The 18035-nt window shown below is 37.5% G+C and overlaps 1 protein-coding gene and 1 pseudogene across 1 annotated transcript; one reads left to right on the forward strand and one right to left on the reverse strand.

Moving 5' to 3' along the window:
* Nucleotides 1-245: 245 nt before the first annotated feature.
* LOC130848515 (olfactory receptor 5T1-like) lies at nucleotides 246-7251 on the forward strand (annotated as a pseudogene).
* Nucleotides 7252-12048: 4797 nt separating this feature from the next.
* Nucleotides 12049-17821, reverse strand: LOC130849989 (olfactory receptor 5T3-like; the record flags this gene model as incomplete). Its single annotated transcript, XM_057729295.1, has 2 exons — nucleotides 16868-17821; nucleotides 12049-12063 (listed from the first exon to the last, which is right to left on the reverse strand). Coding segments are annotated over exons 1-2 (969 nt in total), but the record flags the coding sequence as incomplete, so codon positions are not given.
* Between the last annotated feature and the right edge of the window lie 214 nt (nucleotides 17822-18035).

Raw genomic sequence — 18035 nt, forward strand, 5'->3', positions numbered from 1 at the left:
TAATATGAAAACAGATAGCAAAGAATTTAACAAAACAGTAAACTAGAAAATAAACTGCTTAAATTGACAGGATACTTTTAACATGATAAATTTATTTAATGACTGAATGAAAAAATTTCTTTCGTTTACTCAACAGCAAATGCATCCACTTGGATCCAACAACGTCATCACTGCCTATCCCATGACTACCATGGAAATCATCACACCATGCTAAGAAACACACAGGAAGATGCAATTGGGTGGACACTATTTTCACAAGTTATTGCCTTTAAAACCTATGAAGAAAAACTGAAATGGCATAGTTCTCATCAGATTTAGATTTACACAGGCTTCAGATGAAAAATGTGACTGAAGTAACCATGTTTATATTGATAGGCGTTAGAGATGATTTTGAGCTGCAAGTCTTCCTATTTTTTTCTTTTTCTGGCAATCTATCTTTTACACTGGTAGGAAATTTAGGACTGGTTTTCTTCGTCATTATGGATTCCCAGCTCCACAACCCTATGTACTATTTTCTGAGTGCATTATCATTCCTGGATGCCTGCTATTCCTCAGTTGTCACTCCAAATATGTTAATAAATTTCCTGTCAGAGAATAAAACCATTTCCTATCTTGGATGTGCAGCACAGATGTTTCTCTTTGTTACTGTTGGGACCACAGAATGCTTTCTCTTGGCTGCAATGGCCTATGATCGCTATGTAGCCACCTACAATCCTCTCCCGCACTCAGTTAGCATGCCACCCAGAGTCTACGTGTCCCTCATCATTGCTTCCTATGTTGGTGGCATCTTGCATGCTTCTGTACACACAGTGGTCACATTTAGTCTATCCTTTTGTGTATCCAATGAAATTAGACATGTGCTCTGTAACAACCCTCCCCTCCTTGCTATTTCTTGCTCTGACACTCACACAAACCAGCTTTTACTCTTCTACTTTGTGGGCTCTATTGAGACAGTCACTATCCTGATTGTCCTGATCTCCTATGGCTGCATTCTGTTGGCCATTCTGAGGATGCATTCTGAGGAAGGAAGAAGAAAAGTCTTTTCCACATGTGGCTCTCACCTAACTGGAGTGTCAAATTACCATGGAACCATCCTCTTCACATATATGAGACCAAGTTCCAGCTATGCCTAAGACTATGACATGATAATGTCTATATTTTATACCATTGTGATTCCCATGCTGAATTCCATCATCTACAGTTTAAGAAACAAAGGTGTAAAAGAGGCAATGAAAAAACTGTCGGGACAAATTGATTGATAAGCAAAGTGCACGTTTAGTAGTAAAATCACAAAGGCAATTGAAAGTTCATATCTCTATGCTCAGAAATTAGAGAAGAAATTGTCTGGTTTCAGTTAATAGTGTTTGTGTATCCTAGCATAGTTCCAAATAAAGCATTAGTTAGTTCATCAATGCAACCTTTTACAAATGTACATAATTTATATCATCTATATGCTTATTACTGTTTAAATGGATCCATATTAAACATGCACGGATCTAAGTATATTGCCGTTGTCACTCACTGTGGAATTTGAGTTTCATACGCTGTTGCTATAGCTATATCCTTGGGATTCTGTGGATTGGCATAACCTCACCTTATTTGCAGTAAGTCTTTAGCACTCCTTATGAAGCTGCTTCTCCATTCTGGAGTCCCTGTGAAGAGGCTCCTTGTCATCTCACACAGAATGTTCCATGCAGACATATGGGCAGGACTTTCTCAGTTTGGCTAACATCACGTATTTTTATTCCACTATCAAAATATTTTCTTGTTACTGTCAAATCATAGAAATTGATTAGATCCCTTCTGAAACACCAAAAATTTTACTGACGCTAGATGGTAATATTTATTGAGAGCATGCTTAAGGCTCAGGAAAGACAAATTAGAAGTGTAGCTTAGAGAAAAGCATTTCCATTATATATACTTTATAGACACATACTATATATGTCTATATATAATACAATATGCACATTTAACCATTTGCATACATTATGTACACTTTATATGTACATACTATATAGCCGGTTTATGTGAATTTATGTGCCCCTATCACTGCTTCCTATGTTGGTGGCATCTTGCATGCTTCTCTACACTGAGAGGCTACTTGCAGTCTATCCTTATGTGCATCCAATGAAGTTAGATATGTGTTTTGTGAGATCCCTCCTCTCCTTGGTATTTCTTATTCTGACTCTTGCACATATATGCTGTGGACACAAATCAGTATATAATTGCACATCTGGCCATTTCCCCTTCCAAGGAAAATGGACATCTAGTTATACTGCTCCAAGTTCTTCCCACTGGGAGGAATTCCCTTCACTACAGTCTTTCAGGGATGTCACAGAAAGTTGCTATCATTTTATAGCTGTCCACCTTGGGCCTCTGCATGTCCACTGTACAAAATCATTTGTAAACTAGGCCTGTCACATGATCATAGAGAACTCTGCAGAAGCCATAGGTTCAGGATAGGAGAGAGAGAAGTGTGGACCACAGGGATTTGGGCTACTTCTTCATGTACCTTACTTGGACCTTTTCAGCCCCAATCTCATATACAGCCTTCCATTTAATGGTGAAGGACTGCTGTACATGCTCAAATTTATGATTTGTTGGATAAGAAATCACCTAGCTCATGATGGGGTGCATAGTTGGCATGGTAACTTGGTCACCATAGTAAAGTTTTCAGTCTCTAGTAGGCTCAGTGGCAGGCCAAGAGCTGTTTTCCAAAAGAGAAGTAGTCATCTCTGAGGAAAGCAAGGCTTTGCTCCAGTGTACTAAGGGTTTGCACTCTGATTTTCCTATCAGGGCCAACCAAACCCTCCAAACAGCATTGCTATCTGCCACTGACACTTCAAGCACCATTGGACCTTCTGGATCATACAGTCCAAGCAGAAGAGAAGCTTGCACAGCAGTCTGGACCTGTGGCAGAGCCTCCTCTTATGAACCCCTTAAAACTGTCTGCAGTTTAGGTCACTTGGTAAATGGGCTGGAGTAACACAACAAAATGAGGAATATACTGCCTCCAGAATTCTGAGGTCTACTACACAACTAGTGTTGTGCATCATTTTTGGTTGTAGAGGAACTAGATGCAGCAAATTTTCCTGACTTTAGAAGGAATATTTCATGTCTATCAACAGGTGAATGGTTAAAGAAGACATGGTATATATGCACAATGGAATACTACTCAGTTATAGCAAAGAACAAAATAATGCCATTTGTAGCAACATGGATGGACCTAGACATTATCATACTAAGTGAAGTAAGTTAGAAAGAGAAAGACATATACCATATGATATCACTTATATTTGGAATTTAGATTATGACACAAATGAACCGATCTATGAAACAGAAATGGATTCACAGACATAGAGAAAGGACTTGTTCTTGCCAAAGTGAAGAGGGTTGGGGAGGAATTGACTAAGAGTTTGGGGTTAGCAGGTGCAAACTATTACATATAGAATGGATAAACAAGGTCTTACTGTATAGGACCACAGGGACCACTCCACCACAGGGAACTGTAGTCAGTATTCTGAGATAAACCATAATGGAAAAAATATTTAAAAATATGTATGTATATATATATATATATATGTATATATGTATAACGGAATCACTTTGTGGTATAGCAAAAATTAACACAACATTATAAATCAAGTATTCTTCAATAAAAAATAATACAAAACTAAAGAAATGAAACAAAATGTCTGGACAAAGCACTGGAACCAATACAAATAAATAAAGTAGAAAACATTCCCCACACCACCTAGAAGCTTCACTAAGGTAGAAAATGCCTCAATTTTTGTCAGATTTTTCCTAACTCATGATACATAAATGTCTCACCAATAAATCTGCAGTAGCTGCTATTTGTTGATCACTAGGTCCAACCCAGTGTCTGCAATGTAATGGATCCATGTGATTATTTTGTGGAAGGAAAAGCAATCAAATCCATGAAAATCAAATTATGACATAGACTGGAGAACTGCTACACCCCTGAGGTAGGACAATGAAGTTATATTGCTGGCCTTACTAGCTGAGAGCAAACTCCTTCTGGTAGACCTTATGGAAATGGATGGAGAAAAAAAGTACTTGCTGGATCAGTAACTGCATCCCAGGTACCAGGAGCTCTGTTAATTTGTTCAAGCAGTGAAACCATGTCTGACCCAATAGCAGCGAATGGAGTAACTGCCAAGTTAAGCTTAAAATAAGTTTTCATCATTCTCAAAGACTCATTAGTCTTTAACACAGGCCAAAGAGGAGACTCACATGGGGATATAGAAGAAATCCCCACTCCTGCATCCTTCAAGTCTATGATGATGTCACTAGTCTCTTCTTTTCATCCAAGAATGTAGTATTGACTTTGATTTACTATCACCTTGATAGAGGCAGTTCCACTTGGCTTTTCCTACCCTGATAGCCCTCATGTCACAGGTCAAAGAACCAGTGTGGGAATTCTGCCAGGTGCAGAGCTGATCTATTCCAAGTATGCATTCTAGACCTGGGAAGTAACCATAGGATGAATTCAGGAACCCACTGGACTCACTTTGAGATAAAACTGCATTGGTCACTTGACTTTCATAAGCCCTTAATCTAACCTTTAAGCAACAGTGATGTTTTTGGTCTTCTGCAATTAGTATCAGTTCAGAGCTAGTATCCAATTGTCCCCAAAGATCTGATTATTTCCTTTTCAGTAATGCACAGTCACCCTGCTAAAAGGCCAAAGGTCCCTTAAAGGAAGAACTGGAGAAAGATCAACAGTTTAAACTTTTGGTAATATACCAGGGTCCTTCCCCAAGTATCCCTGGACTCCCCTTCATTAAAGGGTTCTAGAACTGTAAATTGGCTCAGTCCAGGAACAGATTGAGGGACCATGACTCTGTTTTTTGTCATTCAAGTTTGACTTTTGTTCATTTAACCTAGAAATTTTCTGTTTGTACAGATCAAGTCAGCATTTAATAGGCTTCTTATCTATTTCACTTCTAGAAACACTATGACCAACTAGCCAACAGCATATGTGTTAACAGGCTGGACTATTCTGTTTGCTGCTTGGAGTCTTCTGTCTTAGAGGGTAATCACGCATCCTTTTCTCTGAGGTTGGGTACCTCCTCTTTCTCTCTGCCACCCCAGGATCCAATTGCTACATTTGCATTTAGGACTCCCAGTTCACTGACTGCAGTTTCTACTGTAAGGTCTGGCCTATGGAGGATCAATCGCAGAGTTCTTTAAGTGTGCTGGAGCTGCCTTCAAAAATTTTTTTCTCATAGAGCTGGTGAAAGCTGTGTCTTTTGCACACTCCCACTGTGAGTGACTAGATATTAAATAATAAGTCCACTCTAAAATTCAAATCTAAGTCTGTAAATCCCTTTCCTTACATTAAACCGAGGCAGGTAAGGCTTTATATGTTAACTTACTGCGGGCTCCTTTTGTTCTATGTTTCAGCCAACTAATCAAACAAACTTCTAGAGCCCTTTCTAACCCCCTCCATCTGCACCATGAAATGCAGAAACTGATTACTGATAGGACCATATTAATAAATGTGACCTGATCCACCCTTATGTTCCTTCCACCATTTCCCACACACTAAAGACCCATGCATATTTCTCAGATTTCTGCTTATATAAATTAAAAACTCAAGTAGTTCTTTTGGACAGTAGCACACCTCCTCATGAGTCATACTTTGCTCCTCACCTTTAGGGACTTGCTGGGACTTGTGTCTAGTTATAGGTCTAGAAACAGAGAGGGAAAATGAGGGTGGTTCCAGATGAGAATCAGCTTGTATTGCATGGCTCTTGCCTCAGGGGAGGCCACTCCAGTTTTCTTAGGAAATGTGGGGTGAACCCTCTCAAAGGAGAGTGGTAAGGCTACTTCTATTGGCCAAGTAGCCATCAGAATTTAGGAGATCAAAGTCCCCACCTTCTTCAGAATCTTTTCACACATCCCCATTACAATTCTATTAATCCTATTTTCCCCAATCATTGTCCTCACTTTAATAATAGACACCTTGCAGGACTGAGGATTCAATCTGTGTTGTAATTCGACCATTTGCAGGGTCAGATTCTGGGCTTTGCATTTAGCAATCTCAGCTCTGCAGTTTCAGAACATAGGGGTCTCTTTCAGGGCAGACATAGAAGACGTAGAAGATTTGAGGTCACTTACATGGCACTTGAGATGGAAATTATCAATAATTTATAGTAGGCAATCTTATGCTCAATAATTTTCCAGACAGAAGGAATATGATCACAGAAGTAAATGTGACCTATACAAAAAGATGAAAAGACATCAAAATGTAAAAATATAGGTCAATATAACATATACTGAGCTTTAATTTTAATTACTTCACTTAAGGTTTTGCTGAAGCAAAACTCTATTGATGATTGTAGGTTTCAAACTACACAAAAGTAAAACTGACCACAAAATAGAGCCAAGGATAGGACATTAAAAGATTTATCTCTATTTCTCTAAGGTTCTTACAAGTTGAGGTGTATATTATTTAAGGTTTAATTTAATGATAAATTAAACATGCATATTGTACTCCTAGGGCTACCACATTGAAAAAAGAAGCACACATTACCAATATGAGGAATAAATGAAGGGATATCACTATGGGCTCCACAAATTCTGAAATGAAAATAAAATATATTATAAGCAATCTTTTGCTAATAAATGTGATAATTTTATTAAAATTGCAATTCATTAAAGAGACATATGAAAAGAAACAGGTATTATCGATAGTCCTATGTCTATTAAAGAAATGGAATTATTATTATTTAAAAACTATACATACATATGAATGCAAACTTAGAAACTGTCATTTCAATGTGAAAAAATTTCACTTTTCCCTTAAACTAGACTATTAACAGACAGCTGGATGAACCCCCTCTAACCATGCAGAGTCAGACAACATTTGAAAGAAAAACAATACAATTTGCTCCCAGGTTTATCCCATAAAAAAGAGTCACCCACGAACTTTAGTCAACTGAGCTCTGCACAGTTATATCCCAGGATACCTTTTTTCTTTGTTTAGCCGCAGTGTTACTGAATCCCCTTGTTACACCATGATAGCCTGTACCCTGCACAAATACAGATTCTCTCTCTACATCATCACATCATTTAACTGTTCCCTCCTTCACCAAATTGTATATCTGCAAAAACAGGTATATCTGTACTTGTATATTTGAAAAACTAATATTGCCAAAAATCAGTCTTCTATCAATAGATCTGGAGAATATATGCAAGCTGCATACACTTTTCAATGGCCCTTAGTATTTTGTTTAATGCTTCTGTTTATATAATAATCAATTATATATTTTCAGCTTCAATACTGGCAGTATACTTTTTTATAGAAAAGAATCACATCATAGAATGGTGATTAAGAAGTGTAGTGAAGGTGACCAAACACCACTAAAACACTTTTCAAAGACTGAGATCAATCTTGAGGAAAAAAGTTTGCAGAAATATTAATAGAATGCAGTTTGTAAAGGACTAGTATAATTTGCATGTGAAAGAAAAAAAAAGGTTGCATAACTGGGTAGGTTCCAGAGGAGACAGATTTCAGAACATGAAGATAATAAAGGAAAGCATTAAAAACATACAATGAACTCAAAACAATGGCAATTAATTATGTTAACAGAGATGAAAGCCCTGTAGGTGTAAAACTATGAAAGTTTCCCTGACACAACATACCCACACACATACACAATTTTCCTGAGTGTAATGTAAATTTATTTTTATTGTAGAATAAGGAAAAGAAAAGATTACAAACATGTCTCATCTATGCAAAAATATTATGTGAATAAAATAAAAATATGCTTTAACTATTACATTAGTAGGTAATGTATATATAACTCAAAGTACATGTTTTGTGAAATAGTGATTTATGCAATAAATGCATTTAAGAAAGAGGAACAGGAGGAGACACAAAGGAGATAAACTGCATTATCATAATGAAGTCAATGAGATCCTCACTAAGAAGAGGCATTTAAAGAAAGGAATCCTGTGAATAGCTGTGTAGAGAGACATCCAAACAGGAAAGATGGAATGCAGAACAACTGTGAAGGTAACATACTCTAGTAAGAGATGCTCTGTATTTGCATGGTTGAGATGTTATTTATACTTAATTCCATTTTAGGGAGAAATCATCAGGTTGGACTCTCTATTTTAAGGAGATAGTCCTATTACAACTAAAGGGATTTCACACTCAAAAAATATTAATGATGATGGTGGCAAAGTAGAAGGGCATGGAATACATCCCTCTCCACAGATGCATCAGGAATACACCAAAAGATGCAATAATTCTCACAGAGAACCAGCTGAACACCAGCAAACAACCTTGGACACCAGAAAGGACTGCAAAGATCCCAACATAACTGGGTAGGACAGAGGGGGAAAAAAAGGAGAAAGAGGAGGAGAAGAAAGGAAAGGGATGGGTCCCATACCCTAGGGTGGGGGGATCTTAAACAGGGGGGAGATTGCTGGATTTGGGGACATGTCCCTTATCTGACAGGGAAACCCCTTCTCCAATGGGGAATTTCCCTGGGTCAGAAGGGAGGTATTTGGGACTGCTCAAAGAGGGTGAAGCGTATTTGGGACTGTTCAAAGAGGGTGAGCTGTGGCAGATGGGAAACAGTGAGAAACACATGGAGGGTCCACACCATGGATCAGCTTGTAGAGAATGAGACGTTAATTCACAGCTGAACAGAGGGTCTGGGAGCTGGAATGTGGGAACAAGAGAACTGGTTCAGCGTTAGAAACATTGTTGGCAGTGGGGAGATGGACTGAGAGGACAGGAGGGAAGAAATCCACAGTGGAGAGAGCCTACCATGGAAAGTGGTGCAACAATAGTGGCAGCTGCATACGGCTGACTCACAAGCAGGGGGGAGGAGCCTTGGGTGTAGCCTCTCTCTCTCTCTCTCTCTCTGTGCCTGTGAAGGACAAAGGAAGGACCCCTGTGGGCCTAGCTAATGCACTCAGGGATAACAAAGGCCCCCTGGCGGAGATGGCCTAGAGTGCCTGCAGCTGAAAGCCAAAAGCCCACAGAGTGGACCAGCTGTGGAGATATTCTGTTTACAGCTGAGCCAACTGTGTCCCTCTGAAACAGGCACTGCCATGGCCGACTGAGCTGCCATGACCCAGGCAGCATGCCTTGGCAGAGCTGTATCAGGGGAGAGGAGCTATGGTTGGAGTCGAGCTCTCTTGGCCTGAGCTGGCCAAGCTGCTGTGACCCAGGCAGGGTGCCACTGCTCACTCACTCCCAGGGGAAGGAGCAACTATTGTACCCTCTCTCTCCCCACACACCAGTGCTTACTGATGAACAATAAAGGAAGCCCTGGTGCTCACAGAATACTACAAAAAGCCCAAGGTGAGTAGAAGGACACTTACAGCTGAGACCTTAAGGAAACAGAAATATTAGTATTAATTCTATTGATCTGGTCCATTCTAGGATCAGTTCTAGTTTCGGGGTTTTTTTTTGTTTGTTTGTTTTTTGTTTTTTTATTAATTACGATCTTAGTCCTAAGGGATCTACACATTTCATAACATTTTTTATTGCATTTTTTATTCTATTTTTATTTTTAGCCTTTTTATATATTTCTATTTCTAGCTAAGTTTTTGTAATGCTGCCTGTATCTCTCCTACCTTCTTTTCATCTCTACCTTTTTTACATTTCTATTTCTTTCTTTTTCTTTTCATATTTCCAGTCACACTATGCTCTACTGCTGTCCTGTCTTCTATCTTTTTTATTTTATTTTATCTTAATATACTTAGAAGCAATATTATCAGTCTGCTCTGTTTCCTTGCTTTATTCTCCAGAAGACACACTGCTTTGGTATTTATTATTAGGTTTTGTTTCCATTTTAGTTCTAAGTATAATTGTGTGATATCTTTCTGAGAATCTTCAGTCCATCTGATGGTACTCTTGCTCTTTCTTATATTTGATCCTAGCTTTCAAAATCTCCCTGGATTTGTGTTTGTGTGTGTGTGCTGGTTTTGTTGTTTTTTTGTTTGTTTGCTTTTGTTTTTGTTTTGTGCTGATTTGGTTTTGAATTTCTGTTGATTTTCTCTTTGAATGTCTGATAGAATACTGGGGTTCTTCTATTAGGTTTTTCTAGTGCCTTATGTTCTATTGGATTCAGTATTTGTGTGTCTTATACATGTATATGTTTCCTTGACTCATTATATGTTTGACTCAACACTCTGCCATTAGTCTGGGGCTTGGGCAGTCTTCTTTAAACCCCGTTATTGCTGGGACAAGCAACCTCTGAAATTTGGACTACAATGAGAAAACAAAGAAACACAATGCAGGCAAAGGAGCAGGAAAAAAACTCACAAGACCAAATAAATGAAGAGGAAATAGGAAAATTGCCTGAAAAAGAATTCAGAGTAATGATAGTAAAGATGATATAAAATCTCGATAACAAAACACGGAAAATACAAGAAACAGTTAATAAGGATTCAGAAGAACTAAAGAGCAAACAAAGTAATGGACAACAAAATACTGAAATTAAAAATACTCTAGATGGTATAAACAGCAGAATAACTGAGGCAGAAGAATGAATAAGTGAGTTGGAAGACAGAATGGGGGAAATAACTGCCATAGAGCAGGAAAGAGAAAAAAAGAATAAAAAGAAGGAAAGACAGTCTCAGAAAGTTGGGTGACAACATTAAGCACACTGGCATTTGAGTCACAGACATCCCAGAAGAAGAAGAAAAAAAGAAAGGGTCTGAGAAAATATTTGAAGAGGATATAGTGGAAAACTTCCCCAACATGGGAAAGGAAATCATTCATCAAGTCCAAGAATCGCAGAGAGTCCCATACAGAATAAACTCAAGGAGAAATACACCAACACACATATTAATCAAACTAATGAAAATTAAATACAAAGAAAAAATATTAAAAGCAGCAAGAGAAAAGCAACAAATAACATATAAGGGAAAACCCATAAGGGTAACAGCTGATCTCTCTGCAGAAACTTTTTAGGCCAGAAGGAAATGGCAGGATATACTGAAAGTCCTGAAAGAGAGAAACCTACAGCCAAGAGTACTCTACCTAGCAAGAATCTTATTCAGATTTGATGGAGAATTCAAAAGCTTTACAGAGAAGCAAAAGTTAAGGGAATTCAGCACCACCAAACCAGCCTTACAACAATTGCTAAAGGAACTTTTCTAAGTAGGAAACACAAGAAAAGGAAAACACCTACAAAAACAAACCCAAAACAATTAAGAAAATGGTAATTGGAACACACATATCAATAATCACCTTAAATGTAAATGGATTAAATGCTTCAACCAAAAGAAACAGACTGGCTGAATGCATACAAAAACAAGACCCTACTATATGCTGCCTGCCAGAAACCCACTTCAGACCAAGGGATACATATAGACTGAAAGTAAAGGGATGGAAAAAGATATTCCATGCAAATAGAAGTCAAAAGAAAGCTGGAGTAGCAATACTCATATCAGACACATTAGACCTTAAAGTAAAGACTATTCCAGAGACAAGGAAGGACACTACATAATGATCACGGGAGTAATCCAAGAAGAACATATCACAATGGTAAATATCTATGCATCCAACATAGGAGAACCTCAATACATAAGGAAAATGCTAACAGCCATAAAAGGGAAAATTGACAGCAACAAAATAATAGTAGGAGACTTGCACACCCCACTTACATCTTTGGACATATCATAGAAACAGAAAACAAATAAGGAAACACAAGCTTTAAATGACACATTAGACTATCTCAACTTAATTGATATTTATAGGACATTCCATCCAAAAACTACAGAATACACTTTCTTCTCAAGTGCACACGGAACATTTTCCAGGATAGATCACATCTTGGGTCACAAATCAAACCTCAGCAAATTCAAGAAAATTGAAATCATATCAAGCATCTTCTCTGACCACAACGCCATGAGACTAGATATCAATTACTGGAAAAAAAAACTGTAAAAAATACAAACACATGGAGGCTAAACAGTATACTCTTAAACAACCAAGAAATCACTAAAGAAATCAAAGAGGAAATCAAAAAATATTTAAAAACAAATGACAATGAAAACACGACCCAAAACCTATAGGATGCAACAAAAGCAGTTCTAAGAGGGACATTTATAGCAATACAGTCCTACCTTAAGAAACAAGAAAAATATTGAATGAACATCCTAACCTTACACCTAAAGCAGTTAGAGAAAGAAGAACAAAGAAACCCCAAAGTGAGAAGAAGGAAAGAAATCATAAAGATCAGAGCAGAAATAAATGAAAAAGAAAGGAAGGAAACAATAGCAAAAATAAATAGAACTAAAAGCTGGTTCTTTGAGAAGATAAACAAAATTGATAAACCATTAGCCAGATTTATCAGGAAGAGAAGGGAGAAGACACAAATCAACAGATTTAGAAATGAAAAAGGAGAAGTAACAACTGACACTACAGAAATACTAAAGATCATGAGAGACTACTACAAGCAACTATATGCCAATCAATTGGATAACCTGGAAGAAATGGATAAATTCTTAGAAAAATACAATCTTTTAAGACTGAACCAGGAAGAAATAGAAACTATGAACAGACTAATCACAAGCACTGAAATTGAGACTGTGATTAAAAATCTCCCAACAAACAAAAGCCCAGTGCCAGGTGGCTTCACAGGCGAATTCTATCAATCATTTAGAGAAGAGCTAACACCTATCCTCCTCAAACGCTTCTAAAATATATCAGAAGGAGGAACATTCCCAAACTCATTCTACGAGGCCACCATCACCCTCATACCAAAACCAGGCAAAGAAAATGACAGGCCAATATCACTGATGAATATAGAAGCAAAAATCCTCAACAAAATGCTAGCTAACAGAATTCAACAGCACATTAAAAAAATTATACTCCATGATAAAGTGGGGTTTATCCCTGGGATGCAAGGATTCTTCAATATATGCAAATCAATCAATGTGATACATCATATCAACCAACTGAAGAATAAAAAGCATTTGATCATCTCCATAGATGAGGAGAAATATTTTGACAAAATTCAACATCCATTTATGATAAAAACTTTCCAGAAAATGGGCATAGAATGAAATTACCTGAACATAATGAAATCCATATTTATGAAACAAAATCCAATATCATTCCAAATGGTGAAAAACTGAAAGAATTCCCTTTAAGAACAGGAACAAGACAAGGGTGTCCACTCTCACCATTATTATTCAACATAGTTTTGGAAGTTTTAGCCACAACAATCAGAGAAGAAAATTAAATAAAAGGAATCCAAATTGGAAAAGAAGAAGTAAAATTGTCACTCTTTGCAGATGACATGATATTACACATAGAAAACCCTAAAGACTCTACCAGAAAACTGCTAGCACTAATTGATGAATTTAATAAAGTAGCAGGATACAAAATTAATGCCCAGAAATTTCTTGCAATCCTATACACTAACAATGAAAAAGCAGGAAGAGAAATTAAGGAAACTCTCCCATTTACCATTGCAACAAAAAAAATAAAATACCTAGGAATAAACCCGCCTAAGGAGGCAAAAGATCTGTATGCAGAAAACTATAAGACACTGTTGAAAGAAATCAAAGACGATACAAACAGATGGAGAGAAATACCATGATCTTGGATTGGAAGAATCAACATTGTGAAAATGACTGTACTACCCGAAGGAATTTACAGGTTCAATGCAATCCCTATCAAATTACCAATGGCATTTTTCACAGAACTAGAACAAGAAATCTTGATTTGTATGGAAATGAGAAAGACCCTGAATAGCAAAAGCAATGTTGAGAAGGAAAGATGGAGTTGGTGGAATTAGGCTTCCTGACTTCAAACTATACTACAAGGCCATACTGATCAAGACAGTATGGTACTGGCACAAAAATAGAAAGGAAGATCAATGGAACAGAATAGAGAACTCAGAGGTAAACCCAAGCACATTTGGGCAGATTATCTTTGACAAAGGAGGCAAGAATATACAATGGAAAAAAGACAGCCTCTTCAATAAGTGGTGCTGGGAAAATTGGACAGCAACATGTAAAAGAATGAACTTAGAACACTTCCTAACACCATATACAAAAATAAACTCAAAATGGAGTAAATACCTAAATGTAAGGCTAGACACTATAAAATTCCTAGAGGAAAACATAGGCAGAACACTCTATGACATTCATCAAAGCAAGATCCTTTTTGACCCACCTCCTAGAATCATGAAAATAAAATCAAGAATAAACAAATGGGACCTAATGAAACTTAAAAGCTTTTGCACAGCAAAAGAAACCATAAACAAGACTAGAAAACAACCCTCAGCATGGGAGAAAATACTTGCCAATGAAGCAACGGACAAAGGATTAATCTCCCAAATACACAAGCAGCTCATGCAGCTTCATACCAAAAAAGCAAATAACCAAATCCACAAATGGACAGAAGGCCTAAATAGACATTTCTCCAAAGAAGACAGACAGATGGCCAACAAACACATGAAAAGATGCTCAACATCACTAATCATTAGAGACATGCAAGTGAAAGCCACAATGAGGTATCACCTCACACTGGTCAGAATGGCCATCATCACAAAATCTGGAAACAACAATTGTTGGAGAGGGTGTGGAGAAAAGGGAACACTCCTGCACTTTTGGTGGGAATGTAAGCTGGTACAGCCACTATGTAAAACAGTTTGGAGGTTCCTTCAAACACTAAAAATAGAACTACCATATGATTCACTAATCCCACTACTAGGCATATACCCAGAGAAAACCATAATCCAAAAAGAAACATGTACTGTAATGTCCATTGTAGCACTATTTACAATAGCCAGGACATGGAAGCAACCTAAATGCTCATCAACAGATGAATGGATAAAGAAGATGTGGCACATATATACAGTGGAATATTACTCAGCCATAAAATGGAAAGACATGGAGCTATATGTAATGAGGTGGATAGACCTAATGTCTGTCATACAGAGAGAAGTAAGTCAGAAAGAGCAAAACAAATTTTGTATGCTAACTCATATTTATGGAATATAAAAAATAAAAACAAAAATAAATGGTACTGATGAACCCAGTGACAGGACAAGAATAAAGATTCAGATGCAGAGAATGGACTGGAGGACAAGGGGTTGGGGGAGCTGGGGGTGAGGGGGAAGCTGGAATGAAGTGTGAGAGTAGTATAGACATGTGTATACTACGAACTGTTAAGTGGATGGCTAGTTGGAAGTTACTGTATGGCAAAGGGAGATCAACTCGATGATGGGTTATGCCTTGGAGGGCCCAGAAGGGGAGAGTGATGGGGAGTCACAGGAGGGAGAGGATATGGGGATATGTTCATGGATACAGCTGATTCGCTTTGGTGTACCTCATAGGCTGGTACAAGAGTGTAAAGCAATTATATTCTTTTAAAGAGCTTAAAAAATATTAATGATAATGAAAGAATGGAGAGAAGAAAGGAAAAATATATATGATATAATTAACTTCGAAAGATACATGTCCTTGCAATGAAAATGAGGTCTGTTGGAAGCAGGGTTAAATATGAGCACAGTGGGCATTTTTTCTATACCTTCTTCTTGGGCTTGGGCTCTGAGGAATGGTGGCATTTACACAGGTGTCACAGAGTGGGAGGGGTCAAAGAATAACAGAGCAAAGTTGAGTCAGAACCAAGCCTGAAAGCAAACCCATAAAGATGTGGTGGAGCTTATTTTGGAAGAGCCTAATCCACCAGCCAGTCATACCTTACACTCTGAATTGTACTTGTCTTTTGTCATTCTTGAGTTTAAGTATAATCTTGGTAAATGCTAATACCTAGTCTCTGTATTTTGGGAGCAGTTATAGAATGAGTTTATACTTTGGATGAAATAATAGGAGGGGGAAAAATACACCCACACAAAGAGCATAAGAATAACAATAGAGATTTGGGCATATATGTGTGATCTCTGAACCGCAGGCTGGGAATAGACTGCTCCCAATGCATAGATCTAAGGATGGAGCACAGTTTTTGAACTGGAGTCCAATACCAATGATTCCATGGAATGTGGTAGGGAATAAGTGAGCTGTGGTTTTCTATTGATTAAGTGATATTCTCTTAAGCTTGTCAGGTATAAAGTTTCTAATAATTGCAACTACAGGAACCTAGTCCATTTGAGCTCCATGGGATGAAAGCTAATACTATACATTTTAAAGTAAAAATTTCATGCATTTGTGACTGTATGTAAATATACAAATAGTATATTTGTATTCATGTGTTGAAATCCTAACACTCTGTATCACAGACTGTGACTTAATTTGGCAATAAGATCTTTGTGGAGATAATTAACTTGAATCGACGTCTGTAGGGTGGACCCTAACCCAATATGACTGCTGTTTTCATTAGAAGAGGAGATAGCACACAGAAACACAAGGAGGAATGATGATGTGAACACAAAGGGAGAAGGCTGCTGTCTACAAGTGAAGAAGAGAGGCCTCAGAAGTCAATTGAGCCTTCACCTTGATTTTTAGGCTCCTGGATTCTAGAACAGTGAGCAGTAAATTTCTATTATTTAAGACAACAGTCTGTGGTAATCTGTTATAGCAGCACTGAAAAACTAGTACAATCAATATCAACATATATGTACATGTATGAACATCTGTGTATAATGTGTGTATCTATATATTTCTGAGCGTGAATTAAGTAAGAAGAAAATGGATGACAATTTTGTCACATGTGTTGAAATTTCACACATGGAGGTATGGCTATGATCTTAATATGGAACTAAGAATAGAAAAATACTAATAAAGTAGAAGAAAACATTTTATCATTTTGATATTGACAATGAATTTTTTTTCATTTATTTCAATTTAACAGTGAGTGTGAAAAATATACTTTATTGATACAGTTATTTTTCCCAAACACTCTCTTCATTGCCTCTTTGACATCTTTGTTCCTTAAACTATAGATGATGGGGTTCAGCATGGGAATCACAATGGTGTAAAATATGGACACAATCATGTCATGGTCCAAAGTGTAGCTGGAACTTGGTCTCACATACATGAAGAGGATGGTTCCGTGGTAAATTGATACTCCAGTTAGGTGAGAGCCACATGTAGAAAAGACTTTCCTTCTCCCTTCAGCAGAATGCATCCTCAGAATGGCCAACAGAATGAAGCCATAGGAGATCAGGACAATCAGGATAGTGACTATCTCAATAGAGCCCACAAAGTAGAAGAGTAGAAGCTGGTTTGTGTGAGTGTCAGAGCAAGAAATAGCAAGGAGGGGAGGGATGTCACAGAAGACATGCCTAATTTCATTGGATGCACAGAAGGATAGACTAAATGTGGCCACTGTGTGTACAGAAGCATGCAAGATGCCACCAACATAGGAAGCAATGATGAGGGACACATAGACCCTGGGTGCCATGCTAACTGCATACAGGAGAGGGTTGTAGATGGCTACGTAGCGATCATATGCCATCACAGCCAAGAGAAAGCATTCTGTGGTCCCAAAAGTAACAAAGAGAAACAGCTGTGCTGCACATCCAAGATAGGGAATGGTTTTATTCTCTGATAGGAAATTGACCAACATGTTTGGAGTGACAACTGAGGAATAGCAGGCATCCAAAAATGATAACACACTCAGAAAATAGTACATAGGGTTGTGGATATGAGAATCCATGATGACCAATAAAACCAATCCTAAATTTCCTATCAGTGTAAAAAGATGGACTGCTAGAAAAAGGAAAAATAGGAATATCTGCACATTAAAATCATCTGTGAAGCCCTTCAATATAAACATAGTGATTTCAGTTCCATTTTTAATCTGAATCCTGCATGAATCTAAATCTGTCAACTTTGACATTTCAGATTTCATTTATTGTTTTCAAAGCAATGGTTTTGAAAATACAATCTATGCTATTATTTCCTCCTGTTTATTTCTTAGAAGGGTAAAATGAAATCTTTGGTAGTGAAAGAATAGGCAGTGATGAAGAAATTGGATCCCAGTGAATGCATTACTCTGTTAAATTAAAAAAATGTATTTTATTAATTGTCTGGTTAAGTTTGTTGTATTAAAGAAAATGCCACTT

Source organism: Hippopotamus amphibius, chromosome 3 (genome assembly GCF_030028045.1).
Source record: "Hippopotamus amphibius kiboko isolate mHipAmp2 chromosome 3, mHipAmp2.hap2, whole genome shotgun sequence".
In the NCBI taxonomy this organism is placed as follows: Eukaryota; Metazoa; Chordata; class Mammalia; order Artiodactyla; family Hippopotamidae; genus Hippopotamus; species Hippopotamus amphibius.